This window comes from Rhinolophus sinicus, chromosome 3 (assembly GCF_057876585.1).
Source record: "Rhinolophus sinicus isolate RSI-liver-muscle chromosome 3, RSI-T2T, whole genome shotgun sequence".
Classification (NCBI taxonomy): Eukaryota; Metazoa; Chordata; class Mammalia; order Chiroptera; family Rhinolophidae; genus Rhinolophus; species Rhinolophus sinicus.
The window spans coordinates 145,124,960-145,150,888 of NC_142503.1; the positions used below are offsets into that span (position 1 = coordinate 145,124,960).

Sequence of the window (25,929 nt, forward strand, 5' to 3'; positions counted from 1 at the left end):
TCCTATGTGATCACTCTTGTATAAAATTTTTTGAACGTGGAGAAAAATAAAAAGAACAGAAGGGCTAACATACCTCTCCTAAAAGGTATTGTTAATTACTACCTATTGCTAATCAGTATTAGCTTTCCCCCTTTTCTTTCTCCTATCCTGCTCTTTAGCAATAGCCTGCCTAAAGCAACTCTATAGTTAATGAAACCAGGGTGGGGATGGTATAGTGATGGAGGAATTAGATAAATACATTTCAAAATGACTGCTCTATAGCAATTAAGCCTAAATACTGGCTTGCCAAACTTTGGATATTTGTTAACTGAAATACTCATAAAAATGAATCATAAGTATATACTTTTCATAGCTTATGCCTTCCTACTAATTGCAAATAAAAGTATTTTCACAACATTTTTATTTAAGAGATAATTATACATGGAAGAAAACTGAATCCTAAGTACCATTTAACATAAGAAATGATCAGCGCTCTCTTTAGAGAGATTAATCTAGCAGGGAGACAAATATAAGTAAACCAGAGCCACCCCAGTCTTTTGGGAAGGGGCAATAGGGTCATGGAACAGGGTAAAGGAATGAATACAACAGATAATTTCCAAATTCTTTAGTGTACCATAATGCCTTATAAAAAAAATAAACAGAGACTGATTATTAATATAGTCCTGGTTCTTCATCTTTTCTTCAAATTCACCTCTAAAATTATTTCAAACAACATGTGCAACTTATTGGGTCCTAAATGAACACCTTTCCCCTAAATTGATAACTTCCTTTAATACCCCCACTTTTTAGGGAAGTATGGCTATAATCTAAATGGGGGATCAGCACATTTTCTTCTATGAAAGGCCAGATGGCAAACATTTTAGGTTTTCTGGACACATACTATCTCTGTCACATAGTCTGTGTTCTGTTTTTTAACCCTTAAAAAAAAGTAAGAACCATTCTTAGCTCAAGGCCATTCAAAACAGGCCTTGGCCAGATCTGGTCCACGTGGCATAGTTTGCTAACCCACAAAAGCTAAATCTCACAAAAACATGGATCTTTCTCATTCCCACTGAGTCAATTCAATCCAACAAGCATGTGCCAAGTCCGTCAGATTCTTCCTTTACACTGTTTATTGGACACTAATGTCCCTTCTACCCAGTTCTACAATTCCAGTAAACCCTTGTATTAAGAGTTTTTTTTTTCACAGTGAAAAATTTTTATACTTAGAATTAGCCAGCTGGACTATTTAGATAATCCCAATTTTGTTGGCAACATCCAAAGCATCCTAGTCAGGAACCCGTCAAACACATGCCTTCTTCTCTCCATCAGGCCTGATCAGGGTGTTTACCTTGGCCTTGTCAATGTCACAGAGCTTCTTCCCAGCCTGTCGGATCTGGTGCGTGTTGGCCTTGACATCCACAATGAACACAAGTGTATGTTGTCTTCTATCTTCTTCATGGCTGAGTAAGTCGTCAGGGGGAACTTGATGATGGCAGAGTGGTCGAGCTTGTTTCTCCTGGGGTGCTCTTCTGAGGATATTTGGGCTGCCTTCCAAGCCGCAGTGTCTTGGGCCTTCGGAAGGTGGGTGATATGCTGATCTTCCTTTTTTGTGGCTGTGGATGCCTTTCAGCTCTGCTTTCTTTGCCTTCAAAGCATTTGCTTTGGATTTGGCTTTGGGAGGGACAGGGGTTTCCTTCTTCACTTTCTGCACTATCTTCGTGTAAAGTCAAGAGCTGCTTTTCAATGGGGGGGAGGGGAAGTGGGGCTAAAGTTTTTTTGATGTACATTAATAGTTATTTTTCCTGCAGGCGTTTCAATAGAAAAAGCATTTAAATAAGCCACGTGTAACCATAAAAGCTAAACACCACAAAGCAAAAAAATCTAGTGTTTAAGTACTTACACCCAGCTTTGTTCCAGCAATAAGTCTTTTCCAATCACTACCAAGCTAAGACATTTCAGTCACTTTCAGTACACATTTTTGTTGAGTATATTATAAAGCATAAAACTGCTCAAAACATGGATGTTGGATTTCAGAACCTAGAACAAATCCTGCGCATTAGTTTCATTTTATTATTCTTGTTATAAATAGCCAGTACTGTCTCTTTATAACCTCGAATCTTCCATAGTAGTTTTCTAACTGGCACATCCATCCAAAACTTTAGCAAAACTGTTTGATAAGTCACTTAAATCACGTCACTCCGAGGTTCACAAACTTCTACTAGATTTTGTGCCTACAGGGACATACAATGATATTAGCATGTTTTAAGATTATCTCCTACAGCTCCCTCTATCTTATTCACAATGTTGTTTATTTCAAGGGCCTACTGCCTCTCATTCTGCTTGTGCAACCATCACATGTAAACATACTCTCCCCATACACAGCATTCTTGCTGTTTGTGGCCTTCATTTATTACATTAAGAATTGGCTTTACATACCTGATAGTCACATACCCCAGCTGAGAGTTGTAAATACTTCACAATGGTAGGTTTCTATAATTTTTGGGTTTTTGAGTTTCTGCTCTGCCATCAATTACCCAATTCAACATGCCCTGAATTATAAATACACATATACATTCCTAATTTTATATTTCTCCTGCTTTTACTAGGCTGCATTACTGAATTTTACCAAGAGATGGCACTCTACAAACACAAATCTGAAAATTCCTAAACTTAAATGTTCTAGGTAAAATAAAAACTATAATCACAGAATGGTAGCCCAAGAGGAAAAGAGCACAGATTCCGGAGTCAGATGAACCTGAGTTAGAATTCTAGCTTTGTTGTTTATTATCTATGCAACCTTAAGTACATTTCTGAACTTGTTTCCTGACCTGTAAAATAGAATAACAGTATCTCACAATGTTGCTCTGAAGATTAAACAAAATGATGCATGCAAGGTGTTTTAGCACGATGCCTGGCGCACAGTCAAATCTCAATAATGCTTCAAAATTCCATAAACTATAAATTCTTCCTATCTGTCTACCAGCAGTAGGGGAACATACATTATCAATAAACCTTCTAACTACATCCTACTCTCCAAACAAATTAGTAACTGAACATCCTTCCTGCCTAGATGCTAATGGCAAAACTTGGGAAAAAAGTTAAGATTGCTTAAAAATTCTGCTTCAAAGTAACATGTGGAAATCAATCTATTTTTACAACTAAATATACTCTATGGTTCTATATGTTAATATTAGTAAGGAGCTTCCATCCATGGTGGTTCTATTGAACTAACCCTCCCTCAGATAATAACCATAAACTCTGGACAAAATAAAAACCAAAAAAATGACAAGTTAACAGTACTGAAGAGCAAAGAAAAGCAGGCAGAAATTAGTCTCCACTTGAAAAAAGAAACAGCATGGCGTCTTGAGTTTCCCATTTTTAAGGCTTTTTGACTGAGGACAGGCCCCACTCAACACCTACCAAGCAGCTAAAACTCCAATCGAAATCCCAGTCTTTTGGCTTGAAGAACCAGAATACCAAGTTCAAGGTGACAACAGCAGCTGGAAAGTGGTGAGAAAAAAATCCTGCAAAGGAGAGTGTCACAGAAAGGGAGCCCTAAAGGCTGCATATTAATTCTGCTCAAATCCCTGGCTGCCCGACGAAGTATGTATACGTGGGGCAGACTCCAAGCAGCCCAGTTAAGAATGAAACAACTGAGCATATATTTTTGCTGCCCACGGAGGGAGACGGAGTTTGGAATTTGAGTACAGCCAAGTTAATCAACTACTATCTTAGTCTGCTCGGGCTGCCATTGCAATACCGTAAGACTGGTTGACTTAAAGAACCAAACTTTATTTTCTTACAGTTCCAGAGACTGGAATACAAGATCAAGGTGCCAGCAGGGTTGGTGTCTGGTGAGAGTGCTATCCGTGGGTTGCATATAGCTATCTTCTCACTGTGTCCTCACATGGTGGAGAGAGAGAGCAAGCTCTCTGGTGTCTCTGCTTATAAGGGCCTTACCCCTCACAACCTCATCTAACCCTGATTATCTCCCAAAGGCCGCATCTCCAAATACCATCACATTTGGTTTAATTTAGAGGTACAACACTTAATTACGGGGGGACACAAACATTCAGTTCATAACAACTTAAAAAAAAACTAACAGTCTTCAGAAGATTATAACAGAACTCAGAATCTCTATTACATAATACATCATCTGTGGTACAACCCAAAATTATTACTAGATATAAGAAAAAGCAGGAAAATGTAACCCATACTCAAAAGAAAGGGCAATCAAATTAAAAAGGGGGCTGTCAACCAATAAAATGCATATGCTTAAAAAATTAAATAACACTACAGACCTAGAAATTTCAAGTTATGTGATAAATCTGTACACAGGTCAACATGCCTGCCAATAATGGCAGACAATGACAAAAAAATTAAGGCTAGCCCAAAGCAAAATGTTGAAATACACTGGCACTCTCTAATGCCCGCTATCAGAGTCCAATTCATCTGATCTTCTGGCACTCTTATAAGCCCTAGAGTTTTGTTCTTACTTTCAGTGGCTGCCAGCTACTTACCTAATTAACTAATAATTAGATATTATTGATAATTCAGATGTAAACCCTGTGAGAGGATTTTAAAGACACTATTGAAAAGCCTCTGTGGAATAACAAATAGTTTGATAAAGTTTTATATTAATATATTAAAAAATTGAACTGAATCAAATTCAGACCATGACTATGTTTGTAAAGAGAGTCCTACTACATCCAATCTTATTTTCTGTTGGTTTTGCTTTCCCGCTGACCTCATAGAGAATGCTATCCTGATTGTTGAACAGTCATCAAATATTGCCTCAGATTTGTGGGATAGAAAATGTTTGATAAAGAGAAGTGTAAGCAATTGCCATCATGCCATACTATGGAGCCCGAGATATTAAATAATTGAAGACTAGGCATACTCAGCCTAAAAAGTGGCCAACTTCAATTTAGTTCAAACAGTAGTAATTTTTTCCTCAGGTAATCTAGAGGAAATTCTTACTTAGAATAATTCACTTTAACATAAAGAATTATTAGTAAAATGAAAAGGGAGCAAAACTCATCTTTTTAGGATGAAAAAGATAAGCAGTTGGCGGGAAAAAAATCAAACATTTTAAATTTCTTATGCTAAGTAAAGAAATTTTATCTAGACACCTAAGATTGTTAAAAAATCAAAATAAATATATTGACAAAGGAGAAGACAGAACAAAGGAATAAAATGCTTAGAAACAGAAACTTGCATTTCAGGAAACTTGTTATGTGATGGAGAAATACAAACCAGGACAAAATACGAACTATTATACTATATGTATAGGAACTATAACACTAAATCAAAAAATGAATACTAGATGGATTACTAAATTCAAAGTGTGAAAAGCAAAACTTTAAACTTCTACCAGTAAATAAATAACTTTATGACCTCAGGATAAGAAAAAGTATATGCTTAAAAAAAAATACTGATAAATTATTACACTAAAATTAATAACCAATATAACATCAACAACCTAAAAATAAGTAAATGGCCTACCATTACCAAAGTAAAAAATTAAAAAGCTATAGACTGGAAAAGATATTTGCAGCTCATAAGAGCAACAAAAGATTAGTATCCAGGATATATAAAGAAGTTCTAGAATAAACACGAAAAGATAAGCCAATACAAAACTGAGCAAAGGTTATAAATAGGCAATTCACCAGAAAAGAGGCAACCATAGCCAAAAACCTGTAACCTGAAATAACAGTCAACATTGTTAGTGTCCAGGGACATGCAAATTAAAACAATGAGGAACTATTCCATACTCATGAGTCTGACAAAATAAAATAACCTAATCAACTAAGTGTTGGCAAGGAAGCTGGAAAAAAAATGGGAAGGCTCATATACATCTACAGGGAGCACTACTACTTTGATCAACTCTTTGGCAATATCTATGAAGTTGAAGATATACTTACCTTATGACCCAGAAATTCTACTTCTAGATATATACATCCTAGGAAAAGTCTCACATTTGTACATAAGATAATACATACAAGTATTTGTATCATTATTTGTAAAGAACTGGAAACCACCTAAATGCCCAATAATAGTAAAATGGACAACGTATAACATATTTATATAACGGAATAATATATAGCAGTTAAAAGGGACAAACTAGGCCTTACATGTATCAACATGAATAAATCTCCAAAACCTAATGTTAAGTAAAAAGAAAAAAAAAAGTCCATAAAAAGATGTACATAATTCCACATATGTTAAATTTAGAAATAACAAAAAACTACCATGTATTGTATATACTCTATGTGACAACACTATATATAAAAGCATGTAAAAGAACAGTAAAGACTGAAGATAGTTACGTGTGCAGAAGTGGAAAGTGAAATAGGATTTTGATGGGGTACATTTCTTAAGCTGGGTGGCAGGCACATGGATATCTGCTATATTATGATCTATCCACTTTTATATATTTGAATTCCATAACAAAGAAAACAATTGCCAAAGAACTCCAATTATATACATTTTTAAACAGTCAAACAGTACGATTTAAATTCTTCACTTTTATTCCTGTTTCCTAAGATATTTTTTCCAAAACAACAGAATCTGTTGAATTAAATGGAACCATCATATATATCTAATTCAACCATCATATATATCTGTTGTATTGAATCAATTAATATCTAGTACAACCACTGAAGTTTCAGATGATGCAACAAAAATTAATCTGAAAAAGAGAAATCTGAAGAAAATATTAGGACATACTCTATCACAAAATTTGAGCCTTCATATTGTAAGTAATCCATATTAACTTATTCTCTGAGTAATGTGATGATATACCTTGTTGATATATTCATGACAGGTTTCTATGGTTTTTATTAAAGAATTCTACCCATCACAGAAATCTATTTAAATTAATGACTTTTTCAAGGATCCCAGCAGACTAGTGAGTCTCCGCATTTTGTCAAAATACAATAACCTATCTAAGGTTATTGTGAATAACCTGTCCTAAGGTTACTACATAGAAATTTGGTAATAAAGGAAACGCTAGGTTTTATACCATTTGAAAAAGATATGGTAAATTTTTTAAAAAAGGTAACATTTTTCAATGACCTTAACTCTTTTGCTTAGCATAACACCTGTCATCTGCTATCTCACAAATATACATGCCCCTGCATATCAAAATCATTCTCCCAGTTTCTATAATTTGGCAAGTCAACATCTATTCTACCACTAATTAGCCTTATGACCTTCGGTAAGTGATTCTGCTTTTCTGTTACTTATATAAACAATGGAGGAAAAAAACTGTCTACTTCAGTTTTCTTGAGCGTAATATATGCAATTGATATATGTAAAAAATTTAGATCAATAGCCACAACTAAAGCTAATACATGTTTGTTAATATTATGAATATTTGCCTAAAGCCTATTATTGACTCTTTTCTTAGTCAAAGTACCTTCTGGGTATTGGGTATGGTAAATTATACAAGACAAGGCACACAACTGGTTCACATACTAAAGGGTAATTTACAGCCCTGTTTCTAGTCTAGTTAATACTTCCCCAGTCTCCTTCTTATAGTAACAGTCTGCTTCTGAGATAACGTTCCTTCTGCCATTCCCAATATACTACCAAGATGTCATAGGAAAGTAGGTAACTAAGCCTACTAAATTTCACTTTGTACATGTATTTCAATCAGTGAACTCTCGTCTCAAGGTTGTTACTGTCCTGATAACAGCTTAGCTCAAAAGCTTTTTTCTTTCCATGAAGAGCTGGATTTCCAAAGGTTGAAGTTTCCAGAAGTCTGGCAGCTGGATAGTTGAAGTGTTATTAACATGTTTTCATAATGCAAGGAGGGGCAAATAGGGTGCCACAGACTTTAATCCTAGTATTGCTCCTGAGCTCAAGTAGAGGAAAGATTATTATCTGCCTTCTACAGACAGGGTAATAGTGATCCTCATAAAGGAGTATGACTTGGAAAAGATGCTTAGGTGAAGAGCCAAGTCTATCAAACTAGAATCTGATCAAGTCTTTATATTAACCCCTAGTTCACAAGAAATAGAGAGAACATGTTACAGGACACTACATGGATGCATTCAACAAAATCCAACTGTAAGAAATTCTACAGCGCAAATAATCTGGATTTTTTTCACTAAATAAATCGTAAATGACAAGACAAGAAAAAAAGGAGGGGGCTACTAAAGACTAAAAGATTTATTTATCAAATGCTGTGTGGAATTCTTTGGATCCTAACTCAAAGAAACCAACTGAAAAAAAAACATGAATATTTAATGACATTAAATAATTTTTAATATTTTAGGTGTGCTAATAGTACTGCAGATGTGTTAAGAGTCCTTGTCTTTTTAGAGATACATGCAATGAAGTATTTATAGATGAAATAGGTCTGGTATTTGCTTTTAAATTACAGCTGTCCCCCTTATCTACAGTTTCACTCTCAACAGTTTCAGATATCCACAGTCAACTGTGGTCTGAAAACATGAAATAGAAAATTCCAGAAATAAACAATTCTTAAGTTTTAAATTGCATGCCATTCTGAGTAGCATGATGAAATCTCTCACTGTCCTGCTCCATCCCAACCAGCACGGGAATCATTCTTTTGTCCAGCATACCCACACTGTATATGCTACCTGCCCATGAGTAACTCAGTAGCTCTCTCGGTTATCAGGCTAGTTGACAGAGAGAGAAAGGGAGAGAGAGACGTACCATATTCACATAACTTTAATTATAGTATATTGTTGTAATTGTTCTATTTTATTATTAGTTATTGTTCATCTCTTACAATAACTAATTTATAAATTAAACTTTATCATAGGATGTATGTATAAAAAAACAGTATATATAGGGTTTGGTACACTTTCAGGCATCCAGTGGCGGTCATGGAACATATTCCATGAGGATAAGGGGGAACTACTGTTATTCAGTTATTCAGAGGAATTGAGAAGGGTAACAAGAAAAAAAATTTAGATGTTTCAAACTGTTGAAATTGGTCATGGGTATATGGTGATTCATTTATTATATCTTTGTTATGTTTGAATCTCCCATATTAGAATGGTAAAGAGAGAATATCAGAGCACTTGATCAAAAATATCTATAATTAGAACTCTCCAACAAATTTTTGCAAGTGATGGCTTCAACAGACCTTCATTTAAAAATCAAAAACAAAAATCACATTTTAAGTAATGCCTTCAAGTATTACATTTGCACATTTTAAGTAATAACTTCAATTATTACATTTTGATTTTATGTCTAGTTCTTACTGATATCTGCCAACACACATTTGTGCACAGTACTCCATAAAAGTAACCAAGTTCTGAATAGTCTAACTCCTAAACATCTTAATCTGTTGTCTTTTTTTCTACTACTACTTTATTTCAAGCCTTAAAATTTTTGATCATTTTGCTATAGACTCCCATTTAGTTTATTTCAGTTTCAGCACATAAATTCACTCTCTATATTGTTTCCTTAAGTGAATCCCCAATATTTCCAGAATAAAACCCAAACCTCCTTGCATGACATATACATTGCGCTCAGAAATCTGGTCCTTGTCTATATTTATAACACTCTCACCAGGGCTCCATATCATCCCATACTCTACTCATTCCAGACTATGTACAGGCATACCTCGTTTTACTGCATTTTGCTTTACTACGCTTTGCAAATACGGCTTTTTTTTAACAAACTGAAGATAAAAGTCTCCACCAGCAGAAGACTAAGATGATGATTAGCAATTTTTAGCAATATTTAATTAAGGTATGTACATTTTTTAGACATAATGCTATTATTGCACACTTAATAGACTATAGTATATTGTAAATTATAACTTTTATATGCACTGGAAAACCAAAATAATTTGTGACTTGCTTTACTGTGATACGTTATTACAGCGGTCCACAAACAAACCCAAAATATCTCTAAGATAGGCCTGTATGACACTTGTACAGTAGTTCCCAGAATAAAATAAGTATGCTCTTCTCTTCCAAAGCTCAGTTCCCTTAGACTAAAAACCAGTTTAATGCCCCTTCTAATTCGTGGTTAATTCCAACTCCTATTGACTCTACAAGACTCTCCTCTACTACTATCAGCTCCTTTGCAAGCATACCCAGACTTCCCTTTCTGTCTCTGATTATCCTATACCTTCACAGTAACCTATGGAATAGTATCACACTATTATTGTTTTTTTGCATATTGATATTGCCCTTTACAACTATTAAGTATCACAGTGCCTGCAACATAGACACTAAATGTTTTATGAAATAATGCATGCATCCTCCATTTAGGATCGGTAGATCTTTCATAAATAACTAGAATGTGGGTTGTTAGAAGGTGGGAAACTTGCCTTACAGATCTTTGCCACTCCAGGGCCTATTACAGTGCCTGGAATATATTAAACATTAACTGTAAATAATACAAGTCGCCTCAGTAGATAATTTTGTACAAAATTTGATTCCACTCCAGTTTTAAACTTGTGTTTCTTGGTATTTTATTTGTTTTGTTTTGTTTTTTTGGTCAGTTGACTCCTTAGTCTTAAACCTTTTTAAAATGTATGCTTTCTTTTAATGTCAAAGAAGAAACTGATTATGGGAAGCAAATGCCTTAAATAAGAGTTTACAATACAACGATGTAATACAGAATTGTACACCTGAAACCTATGTAACTTTACTAACACTTGTCACCCCAATAAACTTTAACTAAAAAAAGAGTTTAAAATACAAGTCACACAGTGTAGATACAACATATTTAGATGAACTTTAAGTCAGTGTTGACCTAAAAGTTGAAGAGGTATCATTATCAGAGAACCTCAGTTTTAGGTTATCCTAAAGCTTCACTATAATTTAATCGAAACAAAGAAAATCACACAGCTCAATAGCAGTCAGGACTCAAGCAATGTAAAGAACAAACTCAGACTCAATTTCAAATTTTAAAGTGAGAATTTCTCCCTGTAAAAATCAACAGGAATGCTTTTTACAACTCAATACTGAGTTCTTACTATGTGCTAAGTACCGTGGGGGCGCACATCTGCTATAAAACAGGCTGGACATAAATGGAAAGGCAGTAGTAGAATGAGGAGAAACTCAGACCACACCTTAATTTTTGAAGGCTAGTTGTCAAAGTATGTAAATAGCAAGATGTTAAGAGGCTGGATTTAAGAAAAGCACCTGAGTGAAGACTAAGAAATTAAAGACTTTCCGTATAAAGTCACTAGAAAGAAAGTCAGCTGTTTTAATAAAACATTAGGAAGCAATGGCTTTAAAGATGATGAATCATCTTCATTTCCATTTTCTAACGTATCTAAAAAAATGTTTTCAAATTTTCAAAATACTAAATTGGTTATGTTCAAATTTATGCTATTTACCTTCAAAGAAAGGAAAACTAGACACATCACTTAAGAGTCAGCATTAAAGGTTTGCTTTTCTTAAAAACGAAAGGCACTGTGATTCAACTTTCACCCCTCAAAATAGATTCCCTTAAAATCCACTTAAGTAAAAAATTTAGCAACGGTAAACGAACTTAACATACCCGTATTTTAAAAATTAGGAAAAAGGTAAAACGGCGTTTTTATTGACTTTACGTTACCAAAGAAAGTCGAAAACAGTGGAAGGTGCACTATTTAATCAAAGCATAACTACTCGTGGTTTCAGATTGGTATGGCGCTTGAATTAGATTCTAGAGAAAAGTAAACCTGCCAGAATCCAGCAGAGGGAGAGCTGTTTGCATGAAGCCTATCAAGTTCAAGTACTGACCAGAAATACCTATCCCGCTCTTAAGTCCCTGATCAAAATGACTTTCTTTGTAAGAAATCTTCAAATGTGATTCTTGGCTTTAACAAAAAAGCTCTATCGAAAGCTGCAATGTACTGCATCCCTCTCTCAACTCTTGCATCTTCGATTTAAAACATCAACCCTCCTCTGGGGCAACGGATGAGGTAGCTCGACATAAATCCAGACAATACATCGCCTCGGTATCTACGGAAGCGCCCCAGTAAAATCCTTAAATCTTGCTAGAAAATTCCAAGCAAGATCGACCAACAAGATCGTCAAATCCCTCCCCTTTGGCTCCAAAAGGGAAATGTACCTGTGGACTACTCGCTGCGCAGCAAACACGGCACAGCTCCAACCCCGTGTCCTCTATCCCTTTTTTGTTCCCTCGCAGCCTTCCCTCCCCATGAAGAACTTGAGCAGAGCATTTGGCTCCCTTATCTGCCAGCAACTGGCGCCAGGAGGATCGCGCTCCTGGGAGATGCGGAGCTTGGAGACTGAGCGCCGCGTCTGGCGCGCTGCGGCCGCTCCGCTCAGCCAGGTACTCCCCAGCTCGCGCCTCTGCCTCCTCTCGGGGCCCTCGCTGGCACCGGGTCTCCACTGGGGATTCCCGCGACAAACTGTCGCGCCGGATTTGCCACCCGCTTCCTGACCCTCACCCCCGAACGAACTGCACTCCTGTCCCGCCAGGGCAAACCCGGAAATCTCAAGGCAATTCGGGGGTCCTTCGCCCCAGCAAGCGTGGCTCTGCGTACACACTTGCCGGCCAGGTCGTCCCCCTTTCCTACCCGCAACCCCCAGGACCATTTCCCCGCCGGGGCCTGCGCGGGTCCAGTACCATTCTCCTCACGGGGCGGACTCCGGAAGGGCAGCAACTCCACCTCCTCCTCCTCCGCGGCCTGTAGCCATCTATCGGGAAGCGTCTCCGGAGGCGGCAGCAGAGGCCACCGAACAAGGACAGCCCAGGGAAACCTTCTCAGAACTAACTCAGCTCCGGCACTAGCAGCAGAAGCCGAGTCTTTCATAATTGTGCGACCAACTCCTCCGGGTGACCCGCCACAGGGACGCGCCCGCGCCCGCCTCCGCCGGCGACGGGGCTGGAGACAGAGCACGTGAGAGGCGCGTCTTGTGCGTAGCCGCCGCGGGGCCGGGTCACGTGAAGGGCGCGCGCTCTTTTTCAGGCCGCCTCCCTGCGTGTCGCGCGCACGCGCTTGGCACGAGCGCCTCCACCCCCACCACCCCGGGTTTCCCGAGATGGGTGGGGTGTGCTACCCGAGCTCCATTGGATACTGAGGAGAGACTTGCACAAAACCTCTGTCTCAGCTCCGGGAGTGGAACTTGAGGAATCTTGAGTAGTTGAGGGTTAGGGGTTCATGGCCTCTGGGATCCAGGCTGGAGGTGCGGCGCGCCCTCATCTCCGATAACTGGGCCTGGCCTCTGGCTGCGCTCTTAAGGAGCACTTCGCAGCCCTTTCTCTGGTCTCAGATAGGCCTTAAATATTACTCTCCTCGTCCAAAATGCAAAATCATCTTACCCCAAATCGTGTTCTTTAGCTTCCCCTGTTTCTGCTAGCAAAAATTCTCCCGGCTCTAACTTTGGGCACCATCCTTTCTCTTCAGAGATATCGCCCAGACACTCATACACCACACACCACACACCTAACCAGAGTCGTTCCTGGGTCAAACACATGCCTCTGTCTTTTCCTTTGCTGTCACACCCACCCAGGTTTGGCTATTAGTGATAGCTTACTAAATGTTACTTTTCACACATCATATTCCTACTCCCTGAAAACGTTGAGTTCCTCCACTTCAGGAGTTCCTCTGACCCTCTGTGATCCAACTCCTATCTTTATTGGGGGATATATGGAAAGCTTGGAAGCAATAGAATATAAACTGGGTCTTGCGGGAAGAATTGGAAGGGTATATATATAGAGAGAAAGAAGTGTGTTCCAGATAAAGAGAACACTCAAACACAGGAGGAGAGGCATAGCCTTGTCATATCAACCCTTTTAAGTGATGACAGGCTGGGTTTCCAGTAACAAACCCAAAGAGCCTCTTCCCTAGGATTAATTCAGTAAGAATGAGCCTTAAGTTTCTTCTGTACTTAAAAACTGTCAGTGGCTCTTGATCTTATAACAAGTCCAAACAACCTAGTATCTGACCTTATTTTATTTTTCCAGGCTTATCTCTAGTCCCTTCTAGCCTCCTTTCTATCGTCATCAAACGTCTATCATGACTCAACTTGAAAGTCTCCTCATTTAAGAATTTTTTTATTGCAGCATTATTTATAATAGCCAAGATAAGGAAGCAACCTAGGTGTCCATTAACAAATGAATGCATAAAGAATATGTGGTATGTAGATTACTCAGCAATAAAAAGAATGAAATCCTGCCATTTGTGACAACATTGATGGATCTGGAGGGTATTATGCTCAGTAAAATAAGCAGAGAAAGACAAATTCTGTATGGTTCCACTTGTGTGTGGAATCAGGAAGAAAAAAGAAAAAAAAAAAAAGAAAGAAAGCAAAACCAAACACAAACAGAGATCAAACTGATGGTTCCCAGAGGGGAGGGGTTGGGGATGGGTAAAAAAGGTGAAGGAGAATACAGTCAATAATACTGTGAAAAGGGTGCATGGTGACAGATGAGTACTAGTCTTAGTGAGGTGGTCACATTGTAAGGTATGTAACTGTGACTCATTATACTGTACACCTGAAACTAGTATAATATTGTATACCAACTATACGTGAATAAAGATTTTAAAAAACTAAACAAATTTTTATAAAACATTAAAAATAAAATTTCTTCTTTCTCAAAGAAAATTTTTTTGTTTTACTTCCTCCCCTCAGCACACTGAATCTGGGTTAGGTGCTCCTCCTGTATGTTCCTGTTGTACACTGTATATTCCGTTATAGCATTTATCTCACTGTGTGCTAATTATCAACTTACTTGGCATTCCCCTCACATCTTGCCACTAAATGTTCAAGGATCATAACCTTATCCGTCTTACTCACCAGTGTCTCCTGCCTTGATGACACATATGTAGGAGTCATTCAATATTTGTTGAAGTTAAAAAATAAACCCTCTGATAGGCCAGAATCTGAAGATGTAACTCTGTCCCGATTCTGGGATGCAGAGTTTCCTGTCTGATTAAGACGTGGTGCTTTTCCTACATATTAGAGGGTTGCAGAAGGTGGAACAGAACATGGAATTCTGTGTTCCCATAGTATAATCAATCAGCCATCCATTTACTCATCATATTTGTTGAACATCTATTGCGAATTACACAGTCTGTTCTAGGTGAGTCCCTTGCATGACTCAGGCTTTGTGCTACTGTTTGTGCCCCTTTCCTGAAACGCTTTGTCCTAACCTGATCAACTACATTGGCCTTAGCTTTTAAGTCTCCAATTCTCTACTGAGTATGGTATGTAAGATGTCCTATAATAAAGTAGAAGTGAGAGAAATATGAAAGAAAATTGCCCTTATAAAATCAATTCTTAAACATCAATTTCCTTAATACTATCCTTATCCCTTGGAAAGTCTTTGTATATCACCATAGGCATATATACCCCCGTTTTGAGGCCCACTGCCTTAGAACACTAACTCTGATTACTCTTGTGATCGTTAATTTTATGTGTCAACTTGACTGGGACATGGAGTGCTCACATTAAACATTATTTCTGGGGATGTCTATGAGGGTATTTCTGGATGATATTATCATTTGAAGCGGTGAACTAAGCAAAGCCAATCGCCCTTTCCAGTGTGGATGGAGCATCATCCAATCTGTTGAGGGTCTGAATAGAACAAAAAGATGGAGGAAGGGGGAATCTATTTTCTGCCTGACTGCTGAGCTGGACCATCAGTCTTCTCTGGCCCTTGACAAGGAATTATACCATCAGCCCTCTGGTTATCAGAACTACTCCACCAGCATTCCTGGGTCTCCAGCTTGCAAACAGCACATACCGTGTTTCCCTGAAAATAAGGCCTAGCTGGACCATCAGCTCTAATGCATCTTTTGGAGCAAAAACTAATATAAGACTCGATCTTATTTTAATATAAGACCCGGTCTTATTTTAATATAATGTAAGACAGGGTCTTATATTAATTTTTGCTTCATGAATTCATGAAGCAATCCATGAAGAAAAAATTAATAAGTTGCACTTAATTAAAATGAAAAACTTCTGCTCTATGAAATATACTATTAAAAGAATAAAAAGACAAGCCACACAGCCTGGGAGAAAATACGAGCAAAACACATATCTGATAAAGGCCCGATATCCACAATATACAAAGAATCTTAAAACTCAACAATAAGAAAATGAACAACTCAATTTAAAAATCTTAAGATTAAAAAATCTGAAGAGAAGACAAAAGATCTGAACAGACATCTCACAGAAGTTATACAGATGTCAAGTAAGCATATGAAAAGAAGTCTATATTATATGTCACTAGGAAATTGAAAATTAAAACAATGAGTTATCCCTACGCTTATCAGACTGGCAAAAATTCAAAACACTTATAAAGGCAAATGCTGGTGGAATTTGCAAAATGGTACCGACCCTTTGGAATATAATACGACAGTTTCTTACAAAACTAAACATGCTCTTCCAATATAATCCAGCAATTGTGCTCCTTGGTATTTACTCAAATGAGCTGGAAACTTAAATCTGCATAAAAACCTGCACACCAATGTTAATAGCAGCCTTTTGCATGATTGCCAAATATTCGAAGTAACCAAGATGTCCTTCAATAAGTGGATAAACAAACTGTGGTACATCCATGCAATAAAATATTATTCTGTGATAAAAAGAAATGAATTATCATACTGTGAAAAGACATAGAAGAACCTTAAATGAATATTGCTAAGTGAAAGAAGCCAATCTGAAAGCCTACATACTGTGTGATTCCAACTGTATGACATTTCTGACAAGGCAAAACTATGGCGACATTAAAATGATCAGTGGTTGCCAAAGGCTTGGGAGCGGGGGGAATGATGAATAGGTGGAGCACAGGGTATTTTTAAGGCAGTGAAATTATTATATATGATACTATAATGTAGACACATACAGGGTCTGACAATTTAGTTTGTAAACTTGTTTCAACGATGTTCCTAACCTTTTTTTGGTATCAGAGGGGTTATTCATTATGAATCTGTACCAACTGGACAAACAGTTAACCAAGTTTACCATTTGGAAGTGCTGAAAAGGCTGCGTGAAAAAGTTTCACGAAAATGAACTGAACTTTTCATCAACAACTCATGGCTCCTGCATCACGAAAATATACCAGCTCACATGGCACTGTCTGTGAGGGAGTTTCTGGCCAGTAAAGAAATAACTGTATTGGAACATCCTCCCTACTCACCTGATCTGGCCCCCAATGACTTCTTTCTTTACCTGAAGATAGAGGAAATATTGAAAGGAAGAGATTTTGATGACATTCAAGACATCAAGGGTAATACGATGACAGCTCTCATGGCCATTCCAGAAAAAGAGTTCCAAAATTGCTTTGAAGGGTGGACTAGACGCTGGTGTTTATGCATGGTTTCCCAAGGGGAGTACTTTGAAGGTGACCGTAGTGATTTTAGCAATGAGGTATTTAGCACTTTTTCTAGGATGAGTTTGCGCGCTTAATTGTTGGACCTCATATGAGTATACATTTATCAAAACCCATAGAGTGTGCAACACGAACAGTGAATCCTGATAAATTGTAGACTTTAGTTAACAATGTTATCAGTATTGGCTCATCATTGTGACCAATGCACCACACTAACATAAGATGTTACTAATAGGGGACACTGGGTGGGAGGGATGTGAGGGGCCAAATGCAATTTTCACTCAACTTTTCTGTAAATGTGAAACTGCTATAAAAATAAAGTCCATTAGTAAAGGACAAAAAAAGAATGACATAAAATTTCCTATTTTTGAACAAGAGTTTAACTTTCTTAAATGAATGACGAGTATGAAATCATTATGTTTAAATTTCAAGCAATAAAATTCATTATTTTAAAATTCCTGAATATGCAATGTTCTGGTAATTACATTTATGGAAAATATTTAAAAATATGATGAAAAATATACGAGAGTTACATATTAGTTCTTTTACACTGATTTTTTTTAATTGAGAAATAATTGACATATAGTATTATATTAGTTTTAGGTGTACAACATAATGATTTGAGTAATGTATGTATTGCAAAATGATTACCACAATAAATGTAGTTAACATCCATTTATCCAAAGCAGTTTTTCAAAATTATTTAGGTGATATTATTTTAGGTGATATGCAAACAAGAATGTTTGAGGACCATCATTCCAAGCAAGGCCTTTTCATTGTTTTAAAAGAAGGTAGAAATAGTCATACTGTTCTATTATTCTTTCTCTTTTTTTCTTTTTTCTCTTATAGTCATAGTGTTTTAGACTTAAAGTTACATAACATTAAAAATTGAGATTAAGAACCAGAAGAATAGAAATAAATAATTCCCAAACAGTAGAGGAAAAATTGATTTTAAAAAAACTCAGTCAATCCAAAAAATGTCAGTGATTAGCCCCCCAATTTCTTGTTTTTGTAATTTAAATCTGTTAACAAATATAAAGAATATTTGGTGTTACATTTACATTTAGGCGCTCTCATAAGCACATTTTGTTGATTTAAACTCATGAACAGCTGTAGTAGGAATATGGCAATTCTAAAGCAAACACTTTAAACATTAATAGACTCTGAGGTTTTAAGGTGTTTAATAATAAAGAAGCTTAATTTTAACCTAGAGAATATATTTTTAGAATGCTGTAAGTTTACTGTAAATTATATTGTATTTGAAGTGTCTAATAAGCAGTACAACTTATGAATGATTACCGTCTCTGACACTAGCCAGATTTTATGACTTCCCACAATTTAAAACATTTTACACACCTTGACATCCACACAGAGAGGTTATCTTATGTAAAAGCAGGCTCCATAAAGAAAGTTTGAAAGCAACAGATTTATTACTTCGTTACATCGAATAGCTAGCATTTATTTAATAGATTCTATTTGCCAGATATTCTACTCACTTAACATGCATTGACTTATTAAGTCCTCTTAACTCTATGAGCTAGAAACAATTATCATCCCTTTTGTACAGAGGAGGAAATTGAGGCACAGGGTACAGCCAAGGTTTTAACCAAGACAGTCTAATTCAGATTGTATACCCTTAACCCTAATGCTACATTACCTCCTGTGACAGTAAAACAAAACTGAGAAATCTGTCATTAATAGAGAACAGATTATATAAGATTCACTCTTTCACAGAATCTTTTCCTCAGACTATTTAAGCAGCTAATCAAGAATCTTTGTGTACTTCACTAGGTCCAAATAGTTGGCTTATTTGACTGTTCCCACATTAATCGTGCTCTGACTTCTCCTTGAACGGATTTGCCACCACTGTGAGTGCCTGGGCAACTGAGAAAGGACACTGTATTTCAAAACTGAAGAGGAACAACTCAGAATGCATTAAAACTATTAAACTCAAAGCATCAAAATAATTTAAAAGAGCCAATATATGTCTATTTTATATAATTTCCCATCACTTAAAATTACATACTCATAAATGCTTGGCAATCCTTTGCTTACATAAACAGAGTGATTAAACCAGTTCCAACAAATTTTGCTGTACTTTGGATAGAGGATTAATGGATTTTTTTTCCCTTAGACATTCTTTCAAAATGATTAACCTGGTTAGGAAGAAGAAAGCTTATAACATGGCAACCCAAAATACCTGGAATGTTTCAAATATTAATATATAACCCCAGTAGCCTAGTACAGTGCCTGGTATATCATAGGTATCCAAGAAATAGTTCTTGAATAATTGAGAGGATGAAAAGCAGCCTTCTTCAATTTTATTGTATGTGAATATGCTAGTTAGACAATATACAAGTAATAAACATATTTTAAATGTTACATAAACATATTTCCCTTTGGCTTTATTTTGAAAAGAAAAAATATCTTCCTCAAAATTTCAAATTCTGCCCCAAGTGATTAGATTTAGGCAAAAGCTAGAACAAATGACCAATAACCATGAGAGAAATTCTCCTTTAAATTTAACAAAGGGTGGCCAGTTGGCTCAGTTGGTTAGAGCACAGTGCTCATAATACCAAGGTCGCCAGTTCGATTCCCACATGGACCAGGGAGCTGCACCCTCCACAACTAGATTGAAAACGACTTGACTTGGAGCTGAGCTGCGCCCTCTACAACTAGATTGAAAATGACGACTTAACTTGGAGCTGATGAGTCCTGGAAAAACACACTGTTCCCTAATATTCCCCAATTAAAAAAAAATTTAACAAAGACTTTGTGTTGATGAAGAATGTTATTACTGGGACTACATGAATTTCTCTGAAGAATATGTGATACTTTAATTAATGGATTACGTTGGCTGGATAGAGTGTTTAAAGGGGTCTAAGACTAAATGTATCAAAGTATGGTAAACAATGGTAATTTTCTAAAACTTTTTTTGGTGGTGTAGCTATTCCTAAATCTTTTGATTCAACTACGTCCTGAGAAAGTGAAAAAAAAACAACTGATGAAGCTTAGGTAAAAAAGCAACCAACCCCTAAATTTAATCACATAAAATTGAGGGATGAACAATCAGGTTGTACACATAAGTGATTTTGATTTAAGGATTATGGTGGGATCCCAATTCAACAAACTAGCTAAAGACATTTGTAAGCCAACTTGAAGAATTTGGTTATGAACCAGATGTAAGACAATACCAAATAATTATTGTTCATTTTTTTTAGATGTGACAATGGCATCATGTCCATTTTTTTAACATGTACAGTCATGGGCCGCTTAACAACAGAGATATATTCTGAAAAATGTGCGGTTAGATGATTTTGTGGATGTGCGAACATCACAGAGTGCACTTACACAAACATAGACTAGCCTGCTACAAACCTAGGCTGTATAGTTTAGCCTATTGCTCTTAGGTTACAAACCTATAAAGCATCTTACTGTACAAAAAACATGAGATTAAATCAAGCACAAGAGAAAATGATGCAATCAAGAGATGCAGTGCACATGAGATGTATGACGCTGCTGCCAGCATAACACGGCATACTGTTTTACAGTAAACTTGTTTTTTTTAATAAGTAGAAAATGCCAGGAATGTTCATCACAAGATGTACAAAAATTTTTGGTAAAAAAGTCTGTACATACATTAATTCAATAAATATTTATTAAGGGCTTTCATGTATCAATATAAATTTCCAGTAAGTGACACTTATGGAATCCAGGTTTTATGGATAATTTGTCAGACTTAAAAAACTACACAATTTCTTAAGTGATTATTACCATTTGTACCTTATGTGGACGAGATCCAGTACATTTTTAGTCCATTTTCAATTATTTTTCACCAGTCAAAATACAACAAGTTCAAATTTTATTTTAAAATAAAATTTATTGAATACCATAGTGAATTCAATACATTAAAAATTGTTTTTCTTGTCAGTATTGGCACATGATAAAGAGTTTTAAAGCACTGCTAAATTAACACTTCAAAAATTTTTAAATCATGTTCCATAAAAAAAAAATAAAGCCTAATAGTGTTATAAAGTATTAATTTACACTTACATATCAAAGTATTAAAAAAAGAATTCCACACTCAAACCAATCATCTAAGAAGTAAAAATTCAATCATATGTAGTTTTAAAAAGGATCTCATTTAAACAAAATATAACAAAAGGTATGAATAGGCAAAAAGTACCAAATTTACATTGACAAGTTTTACTGCAAAATCCTGCAGGTTAACCAGATAAACTTTGGAGAATATATATATATATATATATATATATATATATATATATATATATATATATATATATATATATATATATAATTTAAATCTATCTTCCAAAGGAATAGAAGTTGTTTACAATACTTTTTATGCCTAATCAAAGAAACCAATGCTGACATGCTCCACTTTTTTCTTTCAGTTGCCCCTTAATTGGCAATAACATGGGACTGTTTCAAAATTCTAGTTTAAGAAATAACTGTTCCCCCAATAACATTTTCATAGATACAAAGGATGTCCTTAAGCACAGAAACATTAAACAAGGAAGTTCATGTACCTGGTCTTCACTATAACATGCCCTGTACTCTCTCAAGCAGTTTCTTAACTCTGAAAATTCAGTAATCCAAATCATTAATACTACACAATTTCTTTCAAATTCCAAAAGGTTGAGTAATTTGATTTAGATCTCTTGAAGTTACATAGTATCTTCCTCCCAGGAGCATAAAGTGATTTATATTCAGTATTTTTATTTCGTTTGCATTACTCTCTCAAACTGTTTAGAATTATCCTCTGAGATAATAGATAACTGAAAATATGTTTTTAAACTGTAGATTGGTTATTTGGCATCCCCTTCAATAAACTGAATTCTTTTCCTTGTTAATAGAAAAATAAAGCCTTTCAGACCAGTACACTAGTACGTTCCACCAGCCTGAAATGCAATTACTGTGTTTTCAAAATCTCATTGGTTGAGATCAGGCTGAAATTTTAGAGACCAAGCTTAAATAAATTAGTTCAAATACTTTTTTGTCAAATGTGAAAATGTTTGTTTACACATAAGGCAAAAATTGAAAGAGCAAAAAAAACTAGAAAGTTCATTTGTATTTACTATAAATGTACCATTTCACCAAAATCTCTATGGATATTTAACTAAAATCTATGAATACCAACAGCAGATGGGTTAAATTTTTCTCCTTTCAAAAGAGAAATAAATTTCAGATTCTATTAATAAGGTACTGTTAATCTAAAGAAAAATACAAGCTAGAAGAATATAAAATGTATTAGGATAGCAAGGTCTTTCTTTCCCCACAAATCTCCTATTTATCTTTGCTAAATTAAACTGAAGGAAAAAAAATCACCTATATTACAATTTGAGATATTTAGTGATTTGTTTGATAAGCTACAAAAATGTTCATAGAGAATTTCTAAGTAATAATTTTTGTCAATAAGTAGTAATAAAATATCTTATTGTTTTAAAGACATGTTTAGGTAAAAAACAACTTCTCTTCACCTCAAAGTTATTGGTGGTAGGAGGGCAAGAGGAAGAAATGATGTTGCCTTTTAAAGCCAAATTTCCATCTCCCCTACCCTCTGTTCATTTTGATTCCCAAAATAAACTATTTCTGTACTTTATTGTAATTTTTCCTAAATATTTTCAGCTGGGTTCGTAGAAGGATTAAGTAAAATGGAAAGTTGACATTAAGGATGGAGAAACTTAAGGAATTTCAGTTTTTATTTCTTATTTCTATTTAGTCAATAAAATTTAAATGGCAAACTAGAACAAGGTTTTACCTCCTTGATAACAATGGTTGGATAAAGAATTTGTATCAAAGCACTAAAATTTCAGATTTCTAGATGTAAAATTTTCTTAAACATTCGTCTTAAAACATGGTTGAGGCTTTTGAATATCAGAAAGCTGGGATGAGAATGCAGATAATTTTACTAAAAAAGCTGTATTTTGGCAAACATTTTATTGATATTACAAATAAAATATAGTTGGAGCTTTAAAATGGCACTTAATCTGTTCTTCTTCAGAGTCTTCCAAATAAATTATATTTTTTGGAAAAAATTCAAACTTGATATTATGGGGGTAAAATTAAGATTAACCCTTACTTACCAGATACTTGTCATTTACCAAAAGACCCAGAAAAAGTGGAAAAAGGGCTGTCAAGGAGCTTCTCTTTCTTTAACTTATTCAGCAAGTTAACAATTAATCAAAAGCATCTAATTCCCTCAACCGCTAAATTTAGTTCAAACATCAAAGCTCTGATCCATTTTAAAAGGCATTAATTTTACCTTTTAATCAGTTGAACTGGCTTTAGAATAAAAGATCATGATTTGTTCACATATCTCATACATTATTTACAGAAAAATGCAAATTTCTGCTGCCTTTGTAATCATGTGTCAGTTGGAAATTTCTTAGAGAAAATAGAAATATAATTTGATTATATTTTTAGCAGAATGCTGCCCAGCAGAATGTTCGAGGTTACATCTGTGATTTAGCAAAGAACAAGAAAGATTTTTTCAAGCTGGAAGGTACAAGAGCGACTAATTGGTCTAACCTACTCATTCTGCAGATTAGAAAACTGAGATACAAGTGTCTTGAGCTAAGACAATTTACTCAAAATCTTGTAATGTAATTACATTGAGACTAACACCCTGTCTCCAGTCTTTTGTCTCCAATTCTTTCCTCTGAAGCACACTTTATATATTTGTAAACCACCAAAATATTAAAAGGTTAAGAGGTTTCCTTTGAGGAAAGGAGTGGGAATCAGGAAAAAAACATGTTGGGGCAGGGAGGAATTGTTAGGGATATTACACTCAAACAATGAGCCATATGTATTAATATATAATTTGATAAAAAAATAATTTATACAAAATATCAAGCCTTAGCATCAACAGAACCAAACTTCAGAGATCAGAAATAGCATAGTGAAATTGAATATTAATGTAGAAATTTAAGCTACATTTTCAAGGAAACATCGGACCACAGAAAACTGTGGATTTGTTTTTGTGTCCTTTCAATGATTAGTTCTATATATTATGTTTCTCTATACCTGGAAAAATATTCTAATATAATACATATGCAATTTGAAGCAATTTAGGTTCTCAAGTTTAAAAAAGGACTGGGAATTTTTTTAAACGTATGCTATAAAAATATGCATCTATACATTCCCAAATTATATTTTTCTAAGCTCTGCAGTGATAAAGTCCAAAATTTCATTGTTGAACTGCTTTCTTGCATGGTCTTAAATAGTTATTTCTATAGCGCATAAAATTTGCATAATTCTTTATAGTAAAATCTGTTCAGAAACTCATTTAGGATAGAAATACTTTTATCTATCATTAGAGTTGAAACAGATTTCAGTAAGAAAAGTACAGGGGTGGATCAAGACTTTTTTTAGAAAAATATACTGTATATAATACATTTTGAAAACTACACAGATCATATCCTTTTATTTAATGTGAAGGCACAACTTTAACACAGGTTAAAAGCAAATGTATTTTGATTATTTATGATGTAACTGTCAGTACCAGCTCTTAAAAATATGTATTTGCAAGCATATCATTGAAGATTCTTTCAGATTGTCGATTCAAAAGTCAATTTAAAAAGTTGAACTCTATTTGTCGAAAATCAACTGACACATTATGGCAAGTCCACATAATATTATTGTTGGACATCCTGTTCACCAGCAGTCACAGGGTTTTCTTCATTTGTTGCATAGTCTGGCTGGTCCATCATCTAGGCATAAAAAAAGATGTTAGGAAATGCAAATTTTTAACTTGCTCTCAATATTCACTAATTTGGCAAAAGGATCCCCAATTTTTCAAAATGACACAGAGTGCTCAATGGAACTGAGCACTCCTTTTGGTTCGACATCCACGCTCCTAAAGACATGGTAAAGGTGACACTGAACAATTCAGCAAGCCGAATCATTGGATTCAAGGTCAATTTGATAAATGCTTTCTCTGGATCTTCCACTATTTCCATTTCTCTATATGAATACTGCCCTTCATGGCAGTGGGAACTCCACTATAAAAAGGAAGATATTCCTGATGCTTATTCCAGGACACCATTCTAGGCAGTGTCCACTCCTAGAAGTAGAAAAACTAAAAATGGCCCTACAACTCATTGTGAGAATACCTGCTGGTTTGGGGACAGTATAATCTGGTTAACACCTTGAACTGACCTTAATTTGAAAATGATACGTGAAATTTTGGAAATATTGCATGACAAAAATTTCTACTAAAAACAAATAATTTGAAGGTATTTAAAGGTCAAATGATATCTAAAAACAAAATCACGAACACATTTGCTATAGACTATTTTAGAAGAATTAATTACCAGTTAAACTTTTCCCAAATGATCACTTCAGCTCTGCCCATATTCCCATAAAAATCTTTCCATATTTGGGAATGAAGGAAGAAGAAAGAGCTTAAACATTCTGTGTTTTTACCCTGTTCTTCAGATAAAATTCCTTAAGAATAAAAAAACAGTACTTGATGTCTTTGTGAATATTGTCAAACATTTTAAGATTAGTGATTAAATTTCAGTATTGTGATACACTTTTGTCCTCCTCCTTTATGAAGACTTAGAAGAAAAGACCAACAAGACAAATGTTCCTATCTTTGTAAACTGATTCTAAGAGCTTTAGTGTTTCTTGGAA

General features: G+C 35.4%; 2 protein-coding genes across 4 annotated transcripts in view; both read right to left on the reverse strand.

The window, feature by feature from the left end:
* The window catches only part of TRPM7 (transient receptor potential cation channel subfamily M member 7), a 104,606-nt gene extending 91,732 nt beyond the window's left edge, over positions 1-12,874 (reverse strand). Inside the window, exon 1 of the mRNA XM_019730656.3 lies at positions 12,559-12,874. Within this exon, the coding sequence (XP_019586215.3) occupies positions 12,559-12,561 (3 nt within the window). The 5' untranslated portion in view covers positions 12,562-12,874. The remainder of the gene's footprint in view (positions 1-12,558) is intronic.
* A 10,339-nt stretch (positions 12,875-23,213) lies between these two features.
* Positions 23,214-25,929, reverse strand: part of SPPL2A (signal peptide peptidase like 2A) — a 47,490-nt gene continuing 44,774 nt past the window's right edge. For 2 of the 3 annotated variants that reach the window (XM_074327747.2, XM_074327749.2), the window contains one exon: positions 24,686-25,004. In XM_074327747.2, the coding sequence (XP_074183848.1) occupies positions 24,930-25,004 (75 nt within the window). In that variant the 3' untranslated portion in view covers positions 24,686-24,929. Of the gene's footprint in view, positions 25,005-25,929 lie in introns of all 3 variants that reach the window. The other variant, XM_074327748.2, reaches the window with a different exon arrangement.